Source organism: Salmo salar, chromosome ssa20 (assembly GCF_905237065.1).
Source record: "Salmo salar chromosome ssa20, Ssal_v3.1, whole genome shotgun sequence".
Lineage (NCBI taxonomy): Eukaryota > Metazoa > Chordata > Actinopteri > Salmoniformes > Salmonidae > Salmo > Salmo salar.
The window spans coordinates 30815847-30834583 of record NC_059461.1 but is presented as its reverse complement, the minus strand read 5'-3'; the positions used below and the strand labels follow the sequence as shown (position 1 = coordinate 30834583).

The following is an 18737-nucleotide window of genomic DNA, read 5'->3' as shown; positions in this document are numbered from 1 at the left end:
CCTTGGTGACGTGATGTCTGTTCTATTTGCACAGTTCCTATGGTGTTTATTCTGGAAGACCACACACCCAACACGGAAAGGAAAGAAAAGGACATTTTAAACCAGCTGGCAATTATCCTTGCCGGGCTACTCTTCCACATCGCTCCGGCCAAACGGCACGCCCACTAACGTTTCTTCACCACAATGAGTCTGGATTTGCTTCTTCTCTGACAACTTCTCGAATGCGAACCAATCAAACCGTTCTGATTGGTCCCAGAAACCGATGGGTTGGATGAGAGCTGGCCTACATGAATCATGAATCACAAAATTTTGACGTCAGCACAAACGACTTCTAGGATGGTGCTGTAGGTTCAGATGGATCGATCGATAGAGCAGCTGAATTAAATTCAGTATGAGTCAGGCAACAATTATCCAGCAATTCAGAATAGCAAGATCACCAGCAATGCAATTGAACTGCATATGGGTCCCTTGGGAAGACTGGTTGAATGATATCAGATGTATTCTTATCAGGTGGAGAGCTCTAGATCTTTCACTCAAACAATGTTTTGAATGGTGTTATGGGAGTCTTGTAATGTGAACCTGATTTAACGCTGTTAATAAAAAATGCCATTTAATGAAAGCTGGCCCCACCACTGCAGTGGGACGTGTGAGAGGAGAGATTAATGAATATGTGGAGGCCTGGGAGAGCTTTAGAGAGACAGGTTCGTTGAATGTGCTGGAAAATATTTGATTGTTAAAAGTTAAAATGGTGCAATTATTAATTAATTAAGTTAAAAAGGTGCAATATGCAGACATCGCTCCACCATTTCCTGGTTGCTAAAATTCGAATAGTTTGCCTAATTTCAGTTTGTGACAAAACAAGTGTAGACAATCATTGTACCATCTAAACCACTGTGAAATATATTTTCAATAGCCCAAAATATTGTATTTTCAGCTGTTTGAAGCTGGTGTACAAAAACGAAAGTAAAAGACTCAAAAACTAAACTTAAGAACAGGAAGCATAGAAATAGCGCACATAGAACAGATCTACCGTTTCTTTTATACTTACGTTAAATGAGAATTATCTATAACTCACATTTCTATGTGCATTTGGTCAGGTCGCCCAAAGAGTTACATATTACAGCTTTAAAATCATGTTGCACCTGATCTCATCCGACAGGCAGACTGTGTCCCATTAATCATCATAGCAGCAACACACACACACAATCAATTTCCATTTCCCCCTTTCTAAATGACACTTATCTCAGCACATTGTAAAGTCATTTTCTGGAGCATTCAATTGGAGAGGAACGTGCTGGATTAGTGATGTCTTTGAGTTGAAAACGGCTGCTAAAACCTTCAATTATATCTTTCCTCAATCATTGTAATTAGTACACAGCCCTGTAAACAATCTTAGCCTCAACATCTGAACTAGCCATGTACAGCACTACAATCTATGATGTTCTCCCTCAGGCACAGTAAACCCTTCAAACCTTTAAATGTATGTTTTTTTATATTCTGTGAAATGGATTATAAATATCTTAATTGTTGCCCACGTCAATGGGTGTTGGTGAAAATTCGAGGGAACATCTAAAAAGTCAAACATCTTTCACAGTAAAAGGGTGAATAGAAAACAACGGTACAGGCTATTTTTTGCTGTCCTCATCTCCTTTGTACTGAAAATGACTGTTCTTCTGTGTGTGGGAGTGTAGCTACATTAGTGTAAGAGGGTAAATGCGGTGTGTGTGTGCTTATGTTACCTATTCGTGTTTGGGGAAAAATGGAGGGGGGGGTTGTCGTGTTAGTCGTGACCTCCCACGTCTCTCCCTCTGGATTGTGTCTTTTTGCACACGCGTTGAGGGAATAATACCATTATCCATCAACAGGAGTGGGAGGTGAGGGGGTGGGGGATGTTAATGAGAGGAAATTACTGCTGGGAAATAATCTTAACGGCAGATTGAAACTGGATTTGATACCATCATTTCTCAACCACTGTGGAAGTCAAGCCAGCTATGTTCAAAGCAGAAAGAAAGGTTGTCATAGATGTTGAAAATGCATTCCTTTAAAGAGCAATGGCTCTAATTCTAGAGTGTTATGAGAATTCTGATATATTTTCAACCACCCAGCACAGTAGTGGTGGCACATGAAAACTCTACATCCTTTTGTGCATCCAAGTCATCCACACACTGTGTTAGTGTTAATGTATAGGACGGGGGTGTTACTGTGGTTTTGTGCTGAGTAATGATGACGCAGTCCTGTAGGTGTGTGTGGAACGATGCCAAGGATTCCCAATAACGCATTACCATGAAGACCATCTTAAGTCCTTACATTCAGGGTATTGTGTGTGTGTTCATGCGGGTGTTGGTGTAAATGCATGTGTTTTTGCATGGATGGATGCACGTGTGTGTGTGTGTGTGTGTGTGTGTGTGTGTGTGTGTGTGTGTGTGTATGAACATGTATGTGTGTGTAAGATTTGGTGTGCTGCAGTGATTGCCTTTTTTTATGGTGGTGTAGCTGTGCTGTGAGACCCAGAGGGTTAGTGTTTTGCCTATGCCATTGGAAATCTCATTACTGGGATTATGTACATAATTGACAAAGTTTATGGATGACTGAGTCGGGTAGCTCTCTGCATCTCTGAGGCCTGAGAGAGAAGGAGAAAGAGAGAAGAAAAAAGAGAGAGACCTGAGAGAGAAGGAGAGAGAGAGACCTGAGGGAGAGAGAGAGGAAAGAGAGACCTGAGGGAGAGAGAGAGAGAGAGAGAGAGAGAGAGTAGTAGAGAAAGAGACCTGGGAGAGAAACCTGAAAGGAGAGAGAGACATAGAAGAGAGTGAGACCTTAGAGAGAGGGGAAGCGTGTGTAGGAGAGGTAGCTGTGGGGTGACCTTGTAGGAGAGAGCTGAGAGAGAGAAGGAGAGAGGCTCATAATGTTGTGGCCTACAATAGTCCTTTATCTGACTTTGTTTTCTCTTTGGTCACAACTTAGTGACTCAGGTAAGCTGGAGAATAGTGAAACTGCTGAAGGACAACCATTTTTTTAAAGAACCATTTTAGAGACAATTAAACACTTTTCAGTTCTGACACAGCCTTTCAACATTCTGCCTCTTGTCAATGGAAGCCAGACCATTCCACTCAAGGCTTGTTCATATAGAAAAGAACAGCACGAAAACAAATCAATTGACCACAATCATGTTACAGCACTTGAATGCACTAGGAACCAGCAAAAGTGTAACAGCTGGAAACAACAGCAGTGTGTAGCCCACACCCTCTCCAACTTAGGGCACTAGTGAAAAGTAGTGCACTACAGTGAATAGGGTGTCATTTGGGACACACACATAACTTCCCACCAGAGCAATAGTAGTGTAAGAAAAGGTAGCAGTATCCTGTAGTATGATGAGAGCTCTGCAGGCTGATTCAGGCTTCTGTAGTATCCAGCTGTGTGTTTGTCATGGGGCTTTAGGACACATTAGGAGCTGTCAAGTGTTGAAGGCATATGAGAAGTTACCTAAAGAGATTTAATGGAGTATTAAACACCAATGAGGTGGTAGATGTGTGGTAATCCATCATTATGTTTTTCTGTATTAGACAATAGACTACTCCTCAGGATCACTGTTGGCGGGCACTGCGGCAGTTTAGGAAAACATAAAAACCATCGAAAAGTGCTGGAGTATGCAAGGCACGCTCAGAGAGAAAGAGAGGGGGAGAGAGAGGGATTGGAAAGAGAGGATAGAGAGAGAGGACAGAGAGGGAGAGCATTGAGAGAGAGGAGAGAGAGATAGGATAGAGAAAGAGCATAGAGAGGGAGAGCATTGAGAGAGAGGAGAGAGAGAGATAGGATAGAGAAAGAGAATAGAGAGGGAGAGCATTGAGAGAGAGGAGAGAGAGAGATAGGATAGAGAAAGAGCATAGAGAGAGAGAACATTGAGAGAGAGGAGAGTAAGGATAGACAAAGAGCATAGAGAGAGAGGACAGAGTGTGTCAGGAAGAATGAGAGCAGAGTGGGTCTACTGACATGCCTTCACAGGGATATCTGCAGATCTGATAGCAGAGCTTTCACAGTGAGACTCGCTAAGTTTCCCAGATTGTGTTTGTAGCCATCCTCTATAGCCACTGCAAAATAGAGAGAAACAGTGGCTTTTGAAACTGATCCTCCCTGTGTATGTGTGTGTGTGTGTGTGTGTGTGTGTGTGTGTGTGTGTGTGTGTGTGTGTGTGTGTGTGTGTGTGTGTGTGTGTGTGTGTGTGCGTGCGTGTTCATCTGGATGTGACCAGCACCCTCAACTTAAATGAACCCCCACTGTGTCAGGTATCATTGCCTTCGATGTCTACAGTGCAGTCAGTGTTTGTACAAGCAGGTGTTTCAGTGGCTCAGTGCAGCCGGCTCATTTCCTCCATGCTGACTCTTCAGAAGCCCCTCACTGACGTCACCCACGGCTCGGCTAAAGCACACCCGACATAAATCATGGCTAGCTGTAGCTTTGTCCCATTACGTCAGAGCAAGGAGGAAAAGCTAATTATGTTTGATCAAGAAGAACATCCCCAGACAGAGAGAAGGCGAGGGGGGAGAGTAAAAGGTGGGTGGGAGAGATAGAGAGACAAACAAAAAAAAGCAGTGAAAGGGAAAGAAAGGATGAGCAGAGAGAGACAGGCGTAGAGAGAGAGAGAGAGAGAGAGAGAGAGAGAGAGAGAGAGAGAGAGAGAGAGAGAGAGAGAGAGAGAGAGAGAGAGAGAGAGAGAGAGAGAGAGAGAGAGAGAGACAGACAGACAGACAGACAGACAGACAGACAGACAGACAGACAGACAGACAGACAGACAGACAGACAGACAGACAGACAGACAGACAGACAGACAGACAGACAGACAGACAGACAGACAGACAGACAGACAGACAGAGACACAGGCGTAGAGAGAGACAGGCGAAGAGAGAGAGAGAGAGACAGGCGTAGAGAGAGAGAGAGAGACAGGCGTATAGAGAGAGAGAGAGAGACAGGCATAGAGAGAGACAGGCATAGAAAGAGTGAGAGACAGTCGTAGAGAGAGAGAGACAGGCATAGAGAGAGAGCGAGAGACAGGCGTAGAGAGAGAGCGAGAGACAGTCGTAGAGAGAGAGCGAGACAGGCGTTGAGAGAGAGCGAGACAGGCGTTGAGAGAGAGCGAGACAGGCGTAGAGAGAGAGCGAGACAGGCGTAGAGAGAGAGCGAGACAGGCGTAGAGAGAGAGCGAGACAGGCGTAGAGAGAGAGCGAGACAGGCGTAGAGAGAGAGAGCGAGACAGGCGTAGAGAGAGAGAGCGAGACAGGCGTAGAGAGAGAGAGCGAGACAGGCGTAGAGAGAGAGAGCGAGACAGGCGTAGAGAGAGAGCGCGAGACAGGCGTAGAGAGAGAGAGAGACAGGCGTAGAGAGAGAGAGAGAGAGAGAGAGACAGTTTGAGGAATAAACAGAGGAATAAACAGAGGAAAGGCCATTTTCCTTCGTCTTTATTGATATGTGCAGCTTATTTCCAGCGTAGCAGCGTCGTAAATCACAGCCTTCTATCTCCCTCCGGCACACCTTCATTCCTTAAATATCCCTATGTGTTTGTCCATGTGCCTGTGAGTGTGTGTGTGTGTGTGTGTGTGTGTGTGTTTGTCTCTGAGTGCGCATGTGTGTATCCCCATGGTTTACAGGCCTACATTAATCACTTAAACTGTCCCTTTCTCAGTCTGCAGCCGCTTAGAGAGATTACATTCCTTCATGTGCCAGCAGGGCAAACTGGCACCTTCACCCACGGTCACAGCCAAACCTTCACCTCCACTGGTTGTACTCTGCCAACCTGGATTTCTGCAGATTAGTTTTATTTAATTAAAGATTTTCTTTAACACAAACTAAACAATGTCAAAATAATATACCACATTCAGACGCATTATAACCATCTAATCATTTACTAGGTTTAGTTACAAGCATTTCACTACACTCGCAATAACATCTGCTTACCATGTGTATGTGACCAACAACATTTGATTTGATTTATTGGTATATGCTTCAGCCATGGCCTGGGCCATTAAAGACTCACCATAGTGTGGTATAATGGCCCAGGCCATGGCTGAAGCATAAAGACTCACCGTAGTGCAGTATAATGGCCCAGGCCATGGCTGAAGCATAAAGACTCACCATAGTGTGGTATAATGGCCCAGGCCATGGCTGAAGCATAAAGACTCACCGTAGTGCGGTATAATGGCCCAGGCCATGGCTGAAGCATAAAGACTCACCGTAGTGTGGTATAATGGCCCAGGCCATGGCTGAAGCATAAAGACTCACCGTAGTGTGGTATAATGGCCCAGGCCATGGCTGAAGCATAAAGACTCACCGTAGTGCGGTATAATGGCCCAGGCCATGGCTGAAGCATAAAGACTCACCGTAGTGTGGTATAATGGCCCAGGCCATGGCTGAAGCATAGATCTCTCCAATCATCCAGAACATGCACAGCCAGCTCAGGTGCTCCCCTCTCTTCTCTCTGGACAGCACCTCCGCAAAAAAGGAGAAGACTATAGGCACAACCCCCCCTGTTCTGAAGGAGACACAAAGACAGGACACTGAGTAGGGACACAGGTTATGCAGAGGGCAACATTTTATCAACCCTTAGAAATGATTTAAGATAAAATAGACCCATGTAAATTATTCTAACTTAACTTTAGTACATATTGCTGGATGCTAAAGATTTTGTGGCGCCTCTATTTTTTTGGAGGAACCTTTTGTATTTTTCAGATGTGACACAGCTTTCAAACTGTGGTTCAGTTTTTACTACTGTAAAAGTAGACAATAGGAACAAACACTGGAACAATGTTCCTCAAAAAAAGCCAACTTTGCCAAAAGGGCATTTCCTTGGCTTTCCAGTTAACCATTAGGCTCAGAGCCAGTCCTCCGAGACTCCAACACCTGCTAGCTCCCAGAAGGCAGTTTGGCTGGCAAACCTTTTCGATTACTCTGAGTCTCTGGGGAGAGGGGCGGGGAGGCAATTAGTAAATGAGCTCTTGACAGGGACCGTTACACCCCTCCCATGTTTTCTCTGGATAAATCAATGCTCTGTTCGTACATTCCCAGACATGTGAGGCTAGAGACCATGCAGTCAGTGAACAACAGTATGGACATTCAGAAATGGTGCTGTACAGTAAGTAGTAGCCTGATTGGTCATCCTGCACTCTTGCTTATTTTCACCGTGTAGCGAAACAGAATGTAAGCTTGCGACATCAGAATGGTCGTACCAGGCTAGTACAGTAGTTTCCAAATAATATTTAACTTGTCCATCATAAAGCTGCCTTTAACTGCCAAGTAGTACTTTTTAGACAATAATTTATCACAGAGCCTTTCACTTAAGGCCAACAAGACTGAAACAAAAAGGACAGAATGTTGTCATTTCATGATAAAATAGACAATATTCAGTCCTCCTCCTATGATATAAGGCATAGGTTGGATTTCATAAAAATATATATAATACAAATAAAAACAGGTTTGTTAAGATATTGCTTGTATCATTCTTGTGCATTCTTTGAACTTTTTTTTCAATGAATGTGATGAATGAGGGAAATTATTTCCTGCAAATTGTTTTAAAAGAACATTGTAAAGTATTTTATCAGCAATGTTAAAAGCACTAATCCACTCCAAGTATAAGATGCACAAACATCTCTGCAAAGACACACCTCAATGAAACAAGGTTTTAATCCCCTGTATTGAATCCATGTTGTAAACTAAAGGCTTTCATTATGGATGTTAGGAGCACACTGACATTCTTACAGACAGGGGATGCTTGACACATTCATTAGTCACACAATCCTAATCCTAGACAGGAGAGATGAAAATCTCTAGCGATTACATGGATGAAATATCAGAAGGGGAATGAGAACATGTTGACAGAGGGATTTACAACTATACTGAACAAAAATATAAATGCAACATGCAACAATTTCAAAGATTTTACTGAGTTACAGTTCATATTAAAAAAAAATCAGTCAATTGAAATAAGTTAATTAGCCCCTAATCTATGGATTTCACATGATTTGGAATACGGATACGCATCTGCTGGTCACAAACAACTTCTTTTAAAAGGTAGGGGTGTGGACCAGAAAACCAGTCAGTATCTGGTGTGACCACCATTTGCTTCATGCAGCGAGACACATCTGTTACATCTGCTCCTGCCACACACTCTGCTGCTCATCCTGTGTCTCCTTGACCTGCCGCCACTCCCCCAGTGCTCTCTCCCTCTCTCTCTGTATGTGTCTGTGTGATTGTGTGGGTGGAGACAGGTGTGCTGGAGTCAGAGCAGATCCCCACCAGCTGCAAACTGTTCCATAATCAAGACCTCTACAAATACTCAGTCCTGCCACTTCCACACTACCAGATTGTAATCTCTGCTCAGTCAGTCTACTGTTCTAGCCGTTTGTTACTATTTAGATTCTGTTATCCTGTTGTGCCTGTTTTCCTTGCCTGACACGGTTTTCCTCTCCACTACAGTTCTGCCTGCTCTGACTCTGGTTCCGGTCTCCAGTCCCACGTCTCCTCATCCTGCTACTCTGTCCTGGATTCCCCACTCTACTGCTCCCTTGGATTCCCCTCCGGACCTGCGTACCCTGTCCCAACCCCTCTCGCTCAAGCCTCAGTCCCCTGCACTCCATCTTCCACCTGTTTGAATAAATACCTTAAATACCTACTTCATCCCAGTCTCCTCGTCTGAGTCTGCTCTTGGATTTTCCTGTTCCACTCCGCGTAACAACATCAGGTTGATCAGGCTGTTGATTGTGGCCTGTGGAATGCTGTCCCACTCCTCTTCAAAGGCTGTGCGAAGTTGCTGGATATTGGCGGAAACTGGAACACGCTGTCATACATGTTGATCCAGAGCATCCCAAACATGCTCAACAGGTGACATGTCTGGTGAGTAAGCAGGCTAGGGAAGAAGTGGGACATTTTCAGCTTCCAGGAATTGTATACAGATCCTTACGACATGGGGCTGTGCATTTTCATGCTGAAACATGAGGTGATGAAGGGCACGACAATGGGCCTCAGGATCTTGTCACGTAGCTCTGTGCATTCAAATTGCCATCGATAAAATGCAATTGTTTTCATTGTCCGTAGCGTATGCCTGGTCATACCATAACCCCACCGCCACCATGGGGAACTCTGTTAACAATGCTGACATCAGCAAGCCACTCGCCCACATGACACCATACATGTGTTCTGCAGTTGAGGCCGGTTGGACGTACTGAAACATTCTGTAAAAGGGACATTAGTCGAGAAATGAACATTTCATTATCTGGCAACAGCTCTGGTGGACATTGTTGAAGTCAGCATGCCAATTGCACGCTCCCTCAACTTGAGACGTCGGTAGCATTGTGTTGTGTGACAACTGCACGTTTTAGAGTGGACTTTTGTCGCCGGCACAAGATGCACCTGTGTAATGATCATCCTGTTTAATCAGCTTCTTGATATGCCACACATGTCTGGTGGATGGATTTTCTTGGCAAAGGTGAAATGCTCACTAACAGGGATGTAAACAATTTTGTGCAAAACATTTGTGAGAAATAAGCTCTTTGTGCATATGGAACATTTCTGGGATCTTCTATTTCAGCTCATGAAACATGGGACCAACACTTTACATGCTGCGTATATTTTTGTTCAGTGTACATCTTCATTAAAGAAACCAAAACAGATGAATTACAACATAAGATAATGAATTAATGATGATCTACTGTGAAAGGCAGTCTATGGGAATTAAGGAGTTAGAAAGTAGAACTGCAGGACTATTTGATGAAGGAGTTGAAAGGATTCATCAAGGTTGTAGATAGTTTTGTCCCAATTAGGCTACATAAGTCAGTTGTCTTGTTCATGTCACAACTCACAATACATGTTTGAATCTCCAGTGTCATTTGGAGTTTGCTGTGTCCTATTGTTTGTTTATTGTGCATTATTATGGGGATTCATTACTCCATTCTTTAAGACATAAGTAGCACATTGCACATTGCTTTCCATTCTTAGCCTGGTCAGTCAGACTCACCCAAAGCCTGCGATCACGCGGCAGAGCAGGAACATGCCGTAGCCCTGAACGAAGGAGGACAGGAAGGCGAAGAAGCCGTTCACACACATGCAGATGAGCAGACACTGTCTGCGGCCCACCTTGTCTGACATGCCCCCCCAGAAAAACGCCCCCACCATCATCCCCAGGTACACAATACTGCCTGCAGAGAGAGAGAGGGGGGGGGGGGGGACTTTAGATTTTAACCATGTCTATTTGCACAGCACAAAGCAATTATCAAAGCAATTGTCTTTGGACCTTCAAACAAATCAACAAATAATACTCTGTGAATTTTGACTGTGTAGTTAAGAGCAGCTGCGGTAGCTCTTCAAAGCTAATCCTAATGAACTCATATCGTCTAATGGACCCTTCAGCAGAACACAAGTTCAAAAATATATATCCCCTGCTATTTTAATATGCAACTTCATAATCACTTCTAGTCCCTCTCTACCTGACATCAGATCCCTGCCAGGAGACAATGGGCACATCTCAAATGGCTCCCCATTTTATAGTGCACTACTTTTGACCAGGGTCCATAAGGCTCTAGTCAAAAGTAGTGCAATATATAGGGAATAGGGTGCCATTTGGAACGTATCCATTAAGATTCATAGCTCGTCAGAGTGGGCTAGCTGCTAAAGTGAAGGGTGTAAAAGTGTCACAGTAAAGTATAGAGCGCCTTTAAGGCCCATTAGTGTTGATGATCGTTCATCAATAAGGACGTTTAATCACCAAATCTGTTGAATGACTCAATCTGTCATGAATAATACATTTCACTTCTCCTGAGGGGAGATGTATAAGTGTTGTTTGGTAGAATAACAACTTGGTAAATCTGGCTCTTTCATGTTAACTTTTGACTGTTAAAGCTATATCTCATGCAGGAACAAGTTGATCCGAACAACAAAGTATCTCTCGCCTTGATTCCACTTTTCTTCCAGTTTTGTGTTTAATTACTCCACATCCCAAGAGTACACTTCATAAATATTTACACTAAGAACTATACAATTCCTGTTACATGTAAGAATGCTAAGGAATTACATTAAGATTTACAGGGGGGGGGGGTCCCTACCGTAAAACGCAACCCATTCCTATTCCCACTGTGATGTGATGAGTAAATACAGAATGGAATAGACCTGAACCCACTCGTGTAACATAAATTAATGGGATAAAGAGTGTGGTCAGTAATACAGGGTGACTTTAAAAAAGAACCCTCTGCTCCCTTTTTATGTCTGTAATGTGGAGAGGAATCAATACCCCAGACAAAACAGCATGGGTTTCCCACACTAATGATCATGAACTTGGTGTCTGACAGGAACACTATGATCCATTCTTCTCTATTATTAACACCAAAGTACTGTTACTGAACTCTGCTCTTCTCTAATCTTCACAAGAGAGTACTCTTCTCAAGCCTTCAAAGTACCCACCTTTAATTATATTGTCCTGGTATGGCCACATAGTCCATTTTGTATGGATTTCTAGGATTACATTATTTAAAGGCTCAGTGCAGTGGATTTTTCTGCTTAATATTTCCACACTAAAATGTTGGAATAATACTGAGAAATTGTAAAAATGGCCAGAAATGTCATCCTGTTTTGGTGGGATGGAGTTTTGGCCTGCCTGGTAAATTAGTTAATACACCAAAAAGAGAGTTCCAAACCTCTCTTCCAATAACAGCTAGTTTTCAGTTTTCCCTTCCCCACTCAGACCACTCCCAGACAGTCCTAGCAAAATTCTTGCTTGAGAAATTGCTCTTTGCTAAGAAGCTATTTTTGTTTATTTTGTACAATTTTAACTGAAAACAATCACAGTAAGGTACTTAATGGTTACAGAGAAATGATTTGATATTGAGGTTTAAAAAAACAGCATCATGGGACCTTTAAAGTGGAACTGACAGCATTTTAACAAAATTAAATCTTATTAAAATCTGTTTATATACACCCCCAGGAAGAATTACTTATTTTTTTACATTTTCTGACAAGCCAGCACTTAGATATGGCAATTTTAACATTTTCATATAATGTTTGGGAATTACAGTGCATTCGGAAAGGATTCAGACCCCTTTACTTTTTTCACATTTTGTTACCTTGCAGCCTTATTCGATTTTTTAAAAATCCTTATCAATCTACACACAATACCCCATAATGACAAAGCAAAAATAGTTTTTTAGAAATTTTAGCAAATGTAAAAAAAAAAATGAACTATCACATTTACATCAGTATTCAGAACCTTTAGTCAGTACTTTGTTGAAGCACCTTTGGGTTCTGGCTGAGCCACTCAAAGACATTCAGGGACTTGTCCCGAAGACACGCCTACGTTGACTTGGCTGTGTGCTTAGGGTCGTTGTCCTGTTGGAAGGTGAACTGTCACCCCAGTCTGAGGTCCTGAGCGCTCTGGAGCAGGTTTTCATCAAGGATCTCACTGTACTTTGCTCCGTTCATCTTTCCCTCGATCTTGACTATAGTCTCCAGTCCCTGCCGCTGAAAAACATCCCCACAGCATGATGCTGCCACCAGCATGCTTCACCGTAGGTATGGTGCCAGGTTTCTTTCAGATGTGACACTTGGCATTAAGGCAGAAGAGTTCAATCTTGGTTTCATCAGAGTCTTGGTGGTTCCAAACTTCTTCCATTTAAGAATGATGGAGGCCACTGTGTTCTTGGGGACCTTCAATGCTACAGAAATATTTTGGGACCCTTCCCCAGATCTGTGCCTTGACACAATCCTGTCTCGGCACTCTACGGACAATTTCTTTGACCTCATGGCTTGGTTTTTGCTCTGACATGCACTGTCAACTGTGGGACCTTACATAGACTGGTGTGTGCCTTTCCAAATCATGTCCAATCAGTTGAATTTACCACAGGTGGACTCCAATCAACTTGTAAAAACAGCTCAAGTATGATCAATGGAAACAGGATGCACCTGAGCTCAATTTCGAGTCATAGCAAAGGGTCTGAATACTTATGTAAATAAGGTATCGGTTTTTTTATTTTATATATATACTGCTCAAAAAAATAAAGGGAACACTTAAACAACACAATGTAACTCCAAGTCAATCACACTTCTGTGAAATCAAACTGTCCACTTAGGACGCAACACTGATTGACAAATTTCACATGCTGTTGTGCAAATGGAATAGACAACATGTGGAAATTATAGGCAATTAGCAAGACACCCCCAATAAAGGAGTGGTTCTGCAGGTGGTAACCACAGACCACTTCTCAATTCCTATGCTTCCTGGCTGATATTTTGGTCACTTTTGAATGCTGGTGGTGCTTTCACTCTAGTGGTAGCATGAGACGGAGTCTACAACCCACACAAGTGGCTCAGGTAGTGCAGCTCATCCAGGATGGCACATCAATGCGAGCTGTGGCAAGAAGGTTTGCTGTGTCTGTCAGCGTAGTGTCCAGAGCATGGAGGCGCTACCAGGAGACAGGCCAGTACATCAGGAGACGTGGAGGAGGCCGTAGGAGGGCAACAACCCAGCAGCTGGACCGCTACCTCCGCCTTTGTGCAAGGAGGAGCAGGAGGAGCACTGCCAGAGCCCTGCAAAATGACCTCCAGCAGGCCACAAATGTGCATGTGTCTGCTCAAACGGTCAGAAACAGACTCCATGAGGGTGGTGAGGGCCCGACGTCCACAGGTGGGGGTTGTGCTTACAGCCCAACACCGTGCAGGACGTTTGGCATTTGCCAGAGAACACCAAGATTGGCAAATTCCCCACTGGCGCCCTGTGCTCTTCACAGATGAAAGCAGGTTCACACTGAGCACCTGTGACAGACGTGACAGACCAGCAAGACTGGTTTGGCAGTGGGTCAGTCATGGTGTGGGGTGGCATTTCTTTGGGGGGCTGCACAGCCCTCCATGTTGTGACGGCCCTGAATGTTTCTGAACCGTCTCAGTGCTTCTCCTTCAAATAGGGCGCTTTCCCTTTAATTCTCAATTAGTGCTTCTCCTTCCAATAGGGCGCTTCCCCTTTAATTCCCAATTAAATAGCCAGCATCAGCTGCGCAAAAGTGGAGTTGTGATGGAAACATGAATGAGGATGTGTTCGACCCTCAAGTCTGAAGCTTCTCTCTTCCGTTTGTTGTGTTGCTGTAAAAGTGTGCTTTGGGTAGCCTAATAGAAAATCTACCCAGGATCGGCTCCACTCTTGCATCTGTGGACTACTCCTCTCCGTTGGTTTTCGTGGCCTTTCTTCGCTGGAGATCTGTCGGCGGATTGGCTTCTCTGACTGACCGACTGACTACAACCTTTTTTGTATACGGTATTTCATTTGTTTTGGGGTGATGTATACCGTGATGATTTAGGTAGTTAGTTGTAGTTGAGGATTTATTGAAATGTGTGGTAAAATATTTGTTCTTTTCATTGTATGATTGACACTGGGTTTACGCTACACTGTATGACGGACAACCATTGCGTGACTAAAGTCAGTTGAGTTCCCTGAACTTGTTTACCGGGCTGGACTCTTTTTAGGCTCGAGGTACAGGACGTTTCTGAAGGAACCAGAGCTGTTTAAAGCTCATTATTGTTATATTGTTGTGTGTGTGATCATTTATGTTGTTAATACATCCCCGCAAAAGAATACAGTTGTTTTGAAGTTATTTCCATTGTTTTAAGGGTTCATGAAAAGTGTATTTCCATCCTGACATTTACATGAGTCCTTTGTATTGGTGTAGACTTGATGGACCAGATGGGACTCATTCCCTATCAAACTAAAAGGAGAAACTAATATTTTCTCTGGTAGGCACAACCTACCTGGCACCACTATAAATTATAACCTCAAGTCAAAACCGTTACAATGTGCTCGCCAGAGGTAGCCTGACTGCCATTAGGTACCGAGATGAGATCCTCAGACCCCTTGTGAGAACATATGCTGGTGCGGTTGGCCTTGGGTTCCTCCTAATGCAAGACAATGCTAGACCTCATGTGGCTGGAGAGTGTCAGCAGTTCCTGCAAGAGGAAGGCATTGATCCTATGGACTGGCCCGCCTGTTCCCCAGACCTGAATCCAATTGAGCACATCTGGGACATCATGTCTCGCTCCATCCACCAACGCCACGTTGCACCACAGACTGTCCAGGAGTTGGCGGATGCTTTAGTCCAGGTCTGGGAGGAGATCCCTCAGGAGACCATCCACCACCTCATCAAGAGCATGCCCAGGCATTGTAGGGAGGTCATACAGGCACGTGGAGGCCACACACACTACTGAGCCTCATTTTGACTTGTTTTAAGGACATTACATCAAAGTTGGATCAGCCTGTAGTGTGGTTTTCCACTTTAATTTTGAGTGTGACTCCAAATCCAGACCTCCATGGGTTGATAAATTCGATTTCCATTGATTATTTTTGTGTGATTTTGTTGTCAGCACATTCAACTATGTAAAGAAAAAAGTATTTAATAAGATTATTTCCTTCATTCAGATCTAGGATGTGTTATTTTAGTGTTCCCTTTATTTTTTTTAGCAGTGTATTTCAAAACATTTCAAAAAACCTGTTTTCGCTTTGTCATTACGGGGTATTGTGTGTAGAGTGATGAGGACATTTTTATTTTATTTAGTCAATTTTAGAATAAGGCTGTAATGTAACAAAATGTGGAAAAGTGAAGGGGTCTGAGAACTTTCCAAATCCACTGTACATATAGTAAGGTATTTGTGAAAACTCTATAGCAACATAGATTGGGAAAGTGGCCATGTGTTTGGACAATTAATAGACACTGCCATAAATAAAACCTAATTAAAACGTCTACGCAGACCGGTGCGCCATAGCCAATCAGAGCTACAGTAGGCCTATAAGCAAATAAGCCATTTACCACATGGGCCTGCCATCATTCACTTTGAACTGGACTGTGTGAACTGGACTGTGTGTTTACAGGCAGTAGCAACAGACTTTAGGTAATTAGGACGCATTGGTCAAAAGCCACAAAATACACCTGAATGGATTTCTGAAAATATGAAAATATAACAGGAGTCCTCTTACATTTGGGAACTTCACAGTCCTATTGATCAAACAACCTTGAAAGGTAGGCTTTCTCTCCCTCGGTTATGCACATCAACAACAACAACAATCGACAACTAATGCTAGCCAGAAAGAGATGAGCTAAAATCTAAATGAGGGAACATTAGATAAACCCACTCAAGCGTTTTCAGCTAGTTGGAGTTTAAAATTGCACTGATAAACAATGGGGAATAGTAAGTAGCCTGCTCATCCTTCTGCAGCTTGCCTGCCAATGCATGCTTGTTTCCCTGCTTGCCCGCCCATTTGATATATGCCAAAACAAATTTGATTGACAACTAAGATTGCGGTTGTGAATTGCCTCCAGAGTGCGCTCTGTCGTTCCTAAATTCAGAGCGTTGTCAGATTGTCCGTTAGTAAATTCAGAGCTACTTCCAGACATAAAATGAGAGAACACCTCCTTCTGGCCATTTTACTTGCCCTATCAGAGCTGGTTAGGCTGTTTACATGGTATCTAGAGCGTTAGTGACTAACTGTGTTGCTGATAACAATTTAATAACTTTTTTTTGCCAACATTTTCTGACACCGGTCATATTCGTCGGGTGTTGCACATTCGTAAATTCCTCAGGTATTTTGGGGCCTCTGGCACGCTAAGACGAGAAATCGGAGTAGATAGCCAGAGTGAATTTATAAACACAACATGGATAAGTCTTCAAGTTCAGCATAACTAGCTAGCTAGCAAAGCGATTCACATTTCTTGCTAGCTAACCAAATGACACCTGCATCTCTAGCTGTAGCAGCCAGCTAGCTAATGTTAGGCTCTGTGTTTTTAGCTTGCTAAATAAATAGTTACATAAATAGATACGCTATCTATCCTATTAGCCACATTATGACTAACTTGTGATCATTGCCCTTGCTAGTTTGATTCAATTGACATTCCCAGCCTTAGTTACATTTGTCAGTTTTTGTCCAAAATATTATGTCATTGAAACTATACTGAACAAAAATATAAACACAACATGTAAAGTGTCAGTCCCATGTTTCATGAGCTAAAATAAAAGATCTCAGATATGTTCTACAAGCACAAAAAGCTTTTTTCTCTCAAATTTGGTGCACACGTTTGTTTACATCCCAGTTAGTGTGAATTTTAGCCTCGTCAAGATAATCCATCCACCTGACGGGTGTGGCATATCAAGAAGCTGATTAAAGAGCATGATCATTACACAGGAGAAACTTGTGCTGGGGACAATAAAAGGCCACTCTAAAATGTGCAGTTTTGTCACACAACACAATGCCACAGATGTCCCAAGTTGAGGGTGTGGAATTGTCATGATGCCTGCAGGAATGTCCACCAGAGCTGTTGCCAGAGAATTCAATATTTATTTCTCGACCGTAAGCCACCTCCAATGTAATTTTATAGAATTTGGCAGTACGTCCAACCGGCCGCACAACCGCAGACCATATGAAACCACCGACCTCACAACCGCAGACCAAGTGTAACAATGCAGGCCAGGACCTCCATATCTGGCTTTTTCTGAGGGGATGGGGGCATGGGGGGCGGGGTGCAGAGAAGTATTTCTGTCTGTTATAAAGCCCTTTTATGGGGGAAAACTCATTCTGATTGGCTGCGCCTGACGCCCCAGTGGGTGGGCCTATGCCCTCCCAGGCCGAACCATGGCTACACCCCTGCCCAGCCATGTGAAATCCATGGATTAGGGCCTAATGAATTTATTTCAATTGACTGATTTTCTTATGAACTGTAACTAAACAAAATCTTTGAAATTGGTGCATGTTGCGTTTATATTTTTGTTAAGTATAAAAGTGCATCCCGAATGGGTGGAGGCAGCAAACAATGTATCAGGCAAGCTGTGATTTACAACCTGATAGCAATATTTTTATACTACCAAGACATTGGTGAGTTATATTAATCGTGCATTGAACTGCATCCATCTATTCTGCCAACAATACTTTCTGTATGTAATGGAATTTTGAGTCAAACTGAACCCATTTTTAAAACCTCTTGGTTTTGTCGCATATACTGGGAATTAAATATTTTGTTGACTGATATTATGATTAGATTGTTTCATATCTGCAAAGTAGTTAAAATGCTGTCAGTTCCACTTTAATGCACTTGACGTCCTGTTCAAGAGACTAGTGTAAATATACTTTTCCCGAGACCCGGGTTTGTTCCCGGGCTGTGTCACAGCTGGCCGTGACCGAGAGACCTGAATACAGGCCCTCCGATTTGACACACTGAACTCTATCTGAGAAGTAGTTGGTGAAACAGGTGAGGCAGTCATTTGAGAAACCAAGGCTATTGAGTCTGCCGATAAGAATGTGGTGATTGACAGAGTCAAAAGCCTTGGCCAGGTCGATGAAGACGGCTGCACAGTACTGTCTTTTATCGATGGTGGTTATGATATCGTTTAGGACCTTGAGCGTGGCTGAGGTGCACCCATGACCAGCTCGGAAACCAGATTGCATAGCGGAGAAGGTACGGGGGGATTCGAAATGGTCGGTGATCTGTTTGTTAACTTGGCTTTCAAAGATTTTAGAAAAGCAGGACAGGATGGATATAGGTCTATAACAGTTTGGGTCTAGAGTGTCCCCCCCCCTTTGAAGAGGGGGATGACCGCGGCAGCTTTCTAATCTTTAGGGATCTCGGATGATACGAAAGAGAGGTTGAACAGACTGGTACTAGGGGTTGCAACAATGGCAGCAGATAATTTTAGAAAGAGAGGGTCCAGATTGTCTAGCCCAGCTGATTTGTAGGGAT

General features: G+C 43.3%; 1 protein-coding gene across 2 annotated transcripts in view; it reads right to left on the bottom strand.

Moving 5' to 3' along the window:
* The window catches only part of LOC106580415 (synaptic vesicle glycoprotein 2C), a 64652-nt gene that overhangs the window by 8695 nt on the left and 37220 nt on the right, over window positions 1-18737 (bottom strand). The window contains exons 3-4 of one of the 2 annotated variants that reach the window (XM_014161451.2): window positions 9998-10178; window positions 6369-6520 (exon numbers count right to left, since the gene is read on the bottom strand). In XM_014161451.2, coding sequence (XP_014016926.1) covers window positions 6369-6520; window positions 9998-10178 — 333 coding nt within the window. Of the gene's footprint in view, window positions 1-6221; window positions 6275-6368; window positions 6521-9997; window positions 10179-18737 lie in introns of those variants that run through there. The other variant, XM_045703212.1, reaches the window with a different exon arrangement.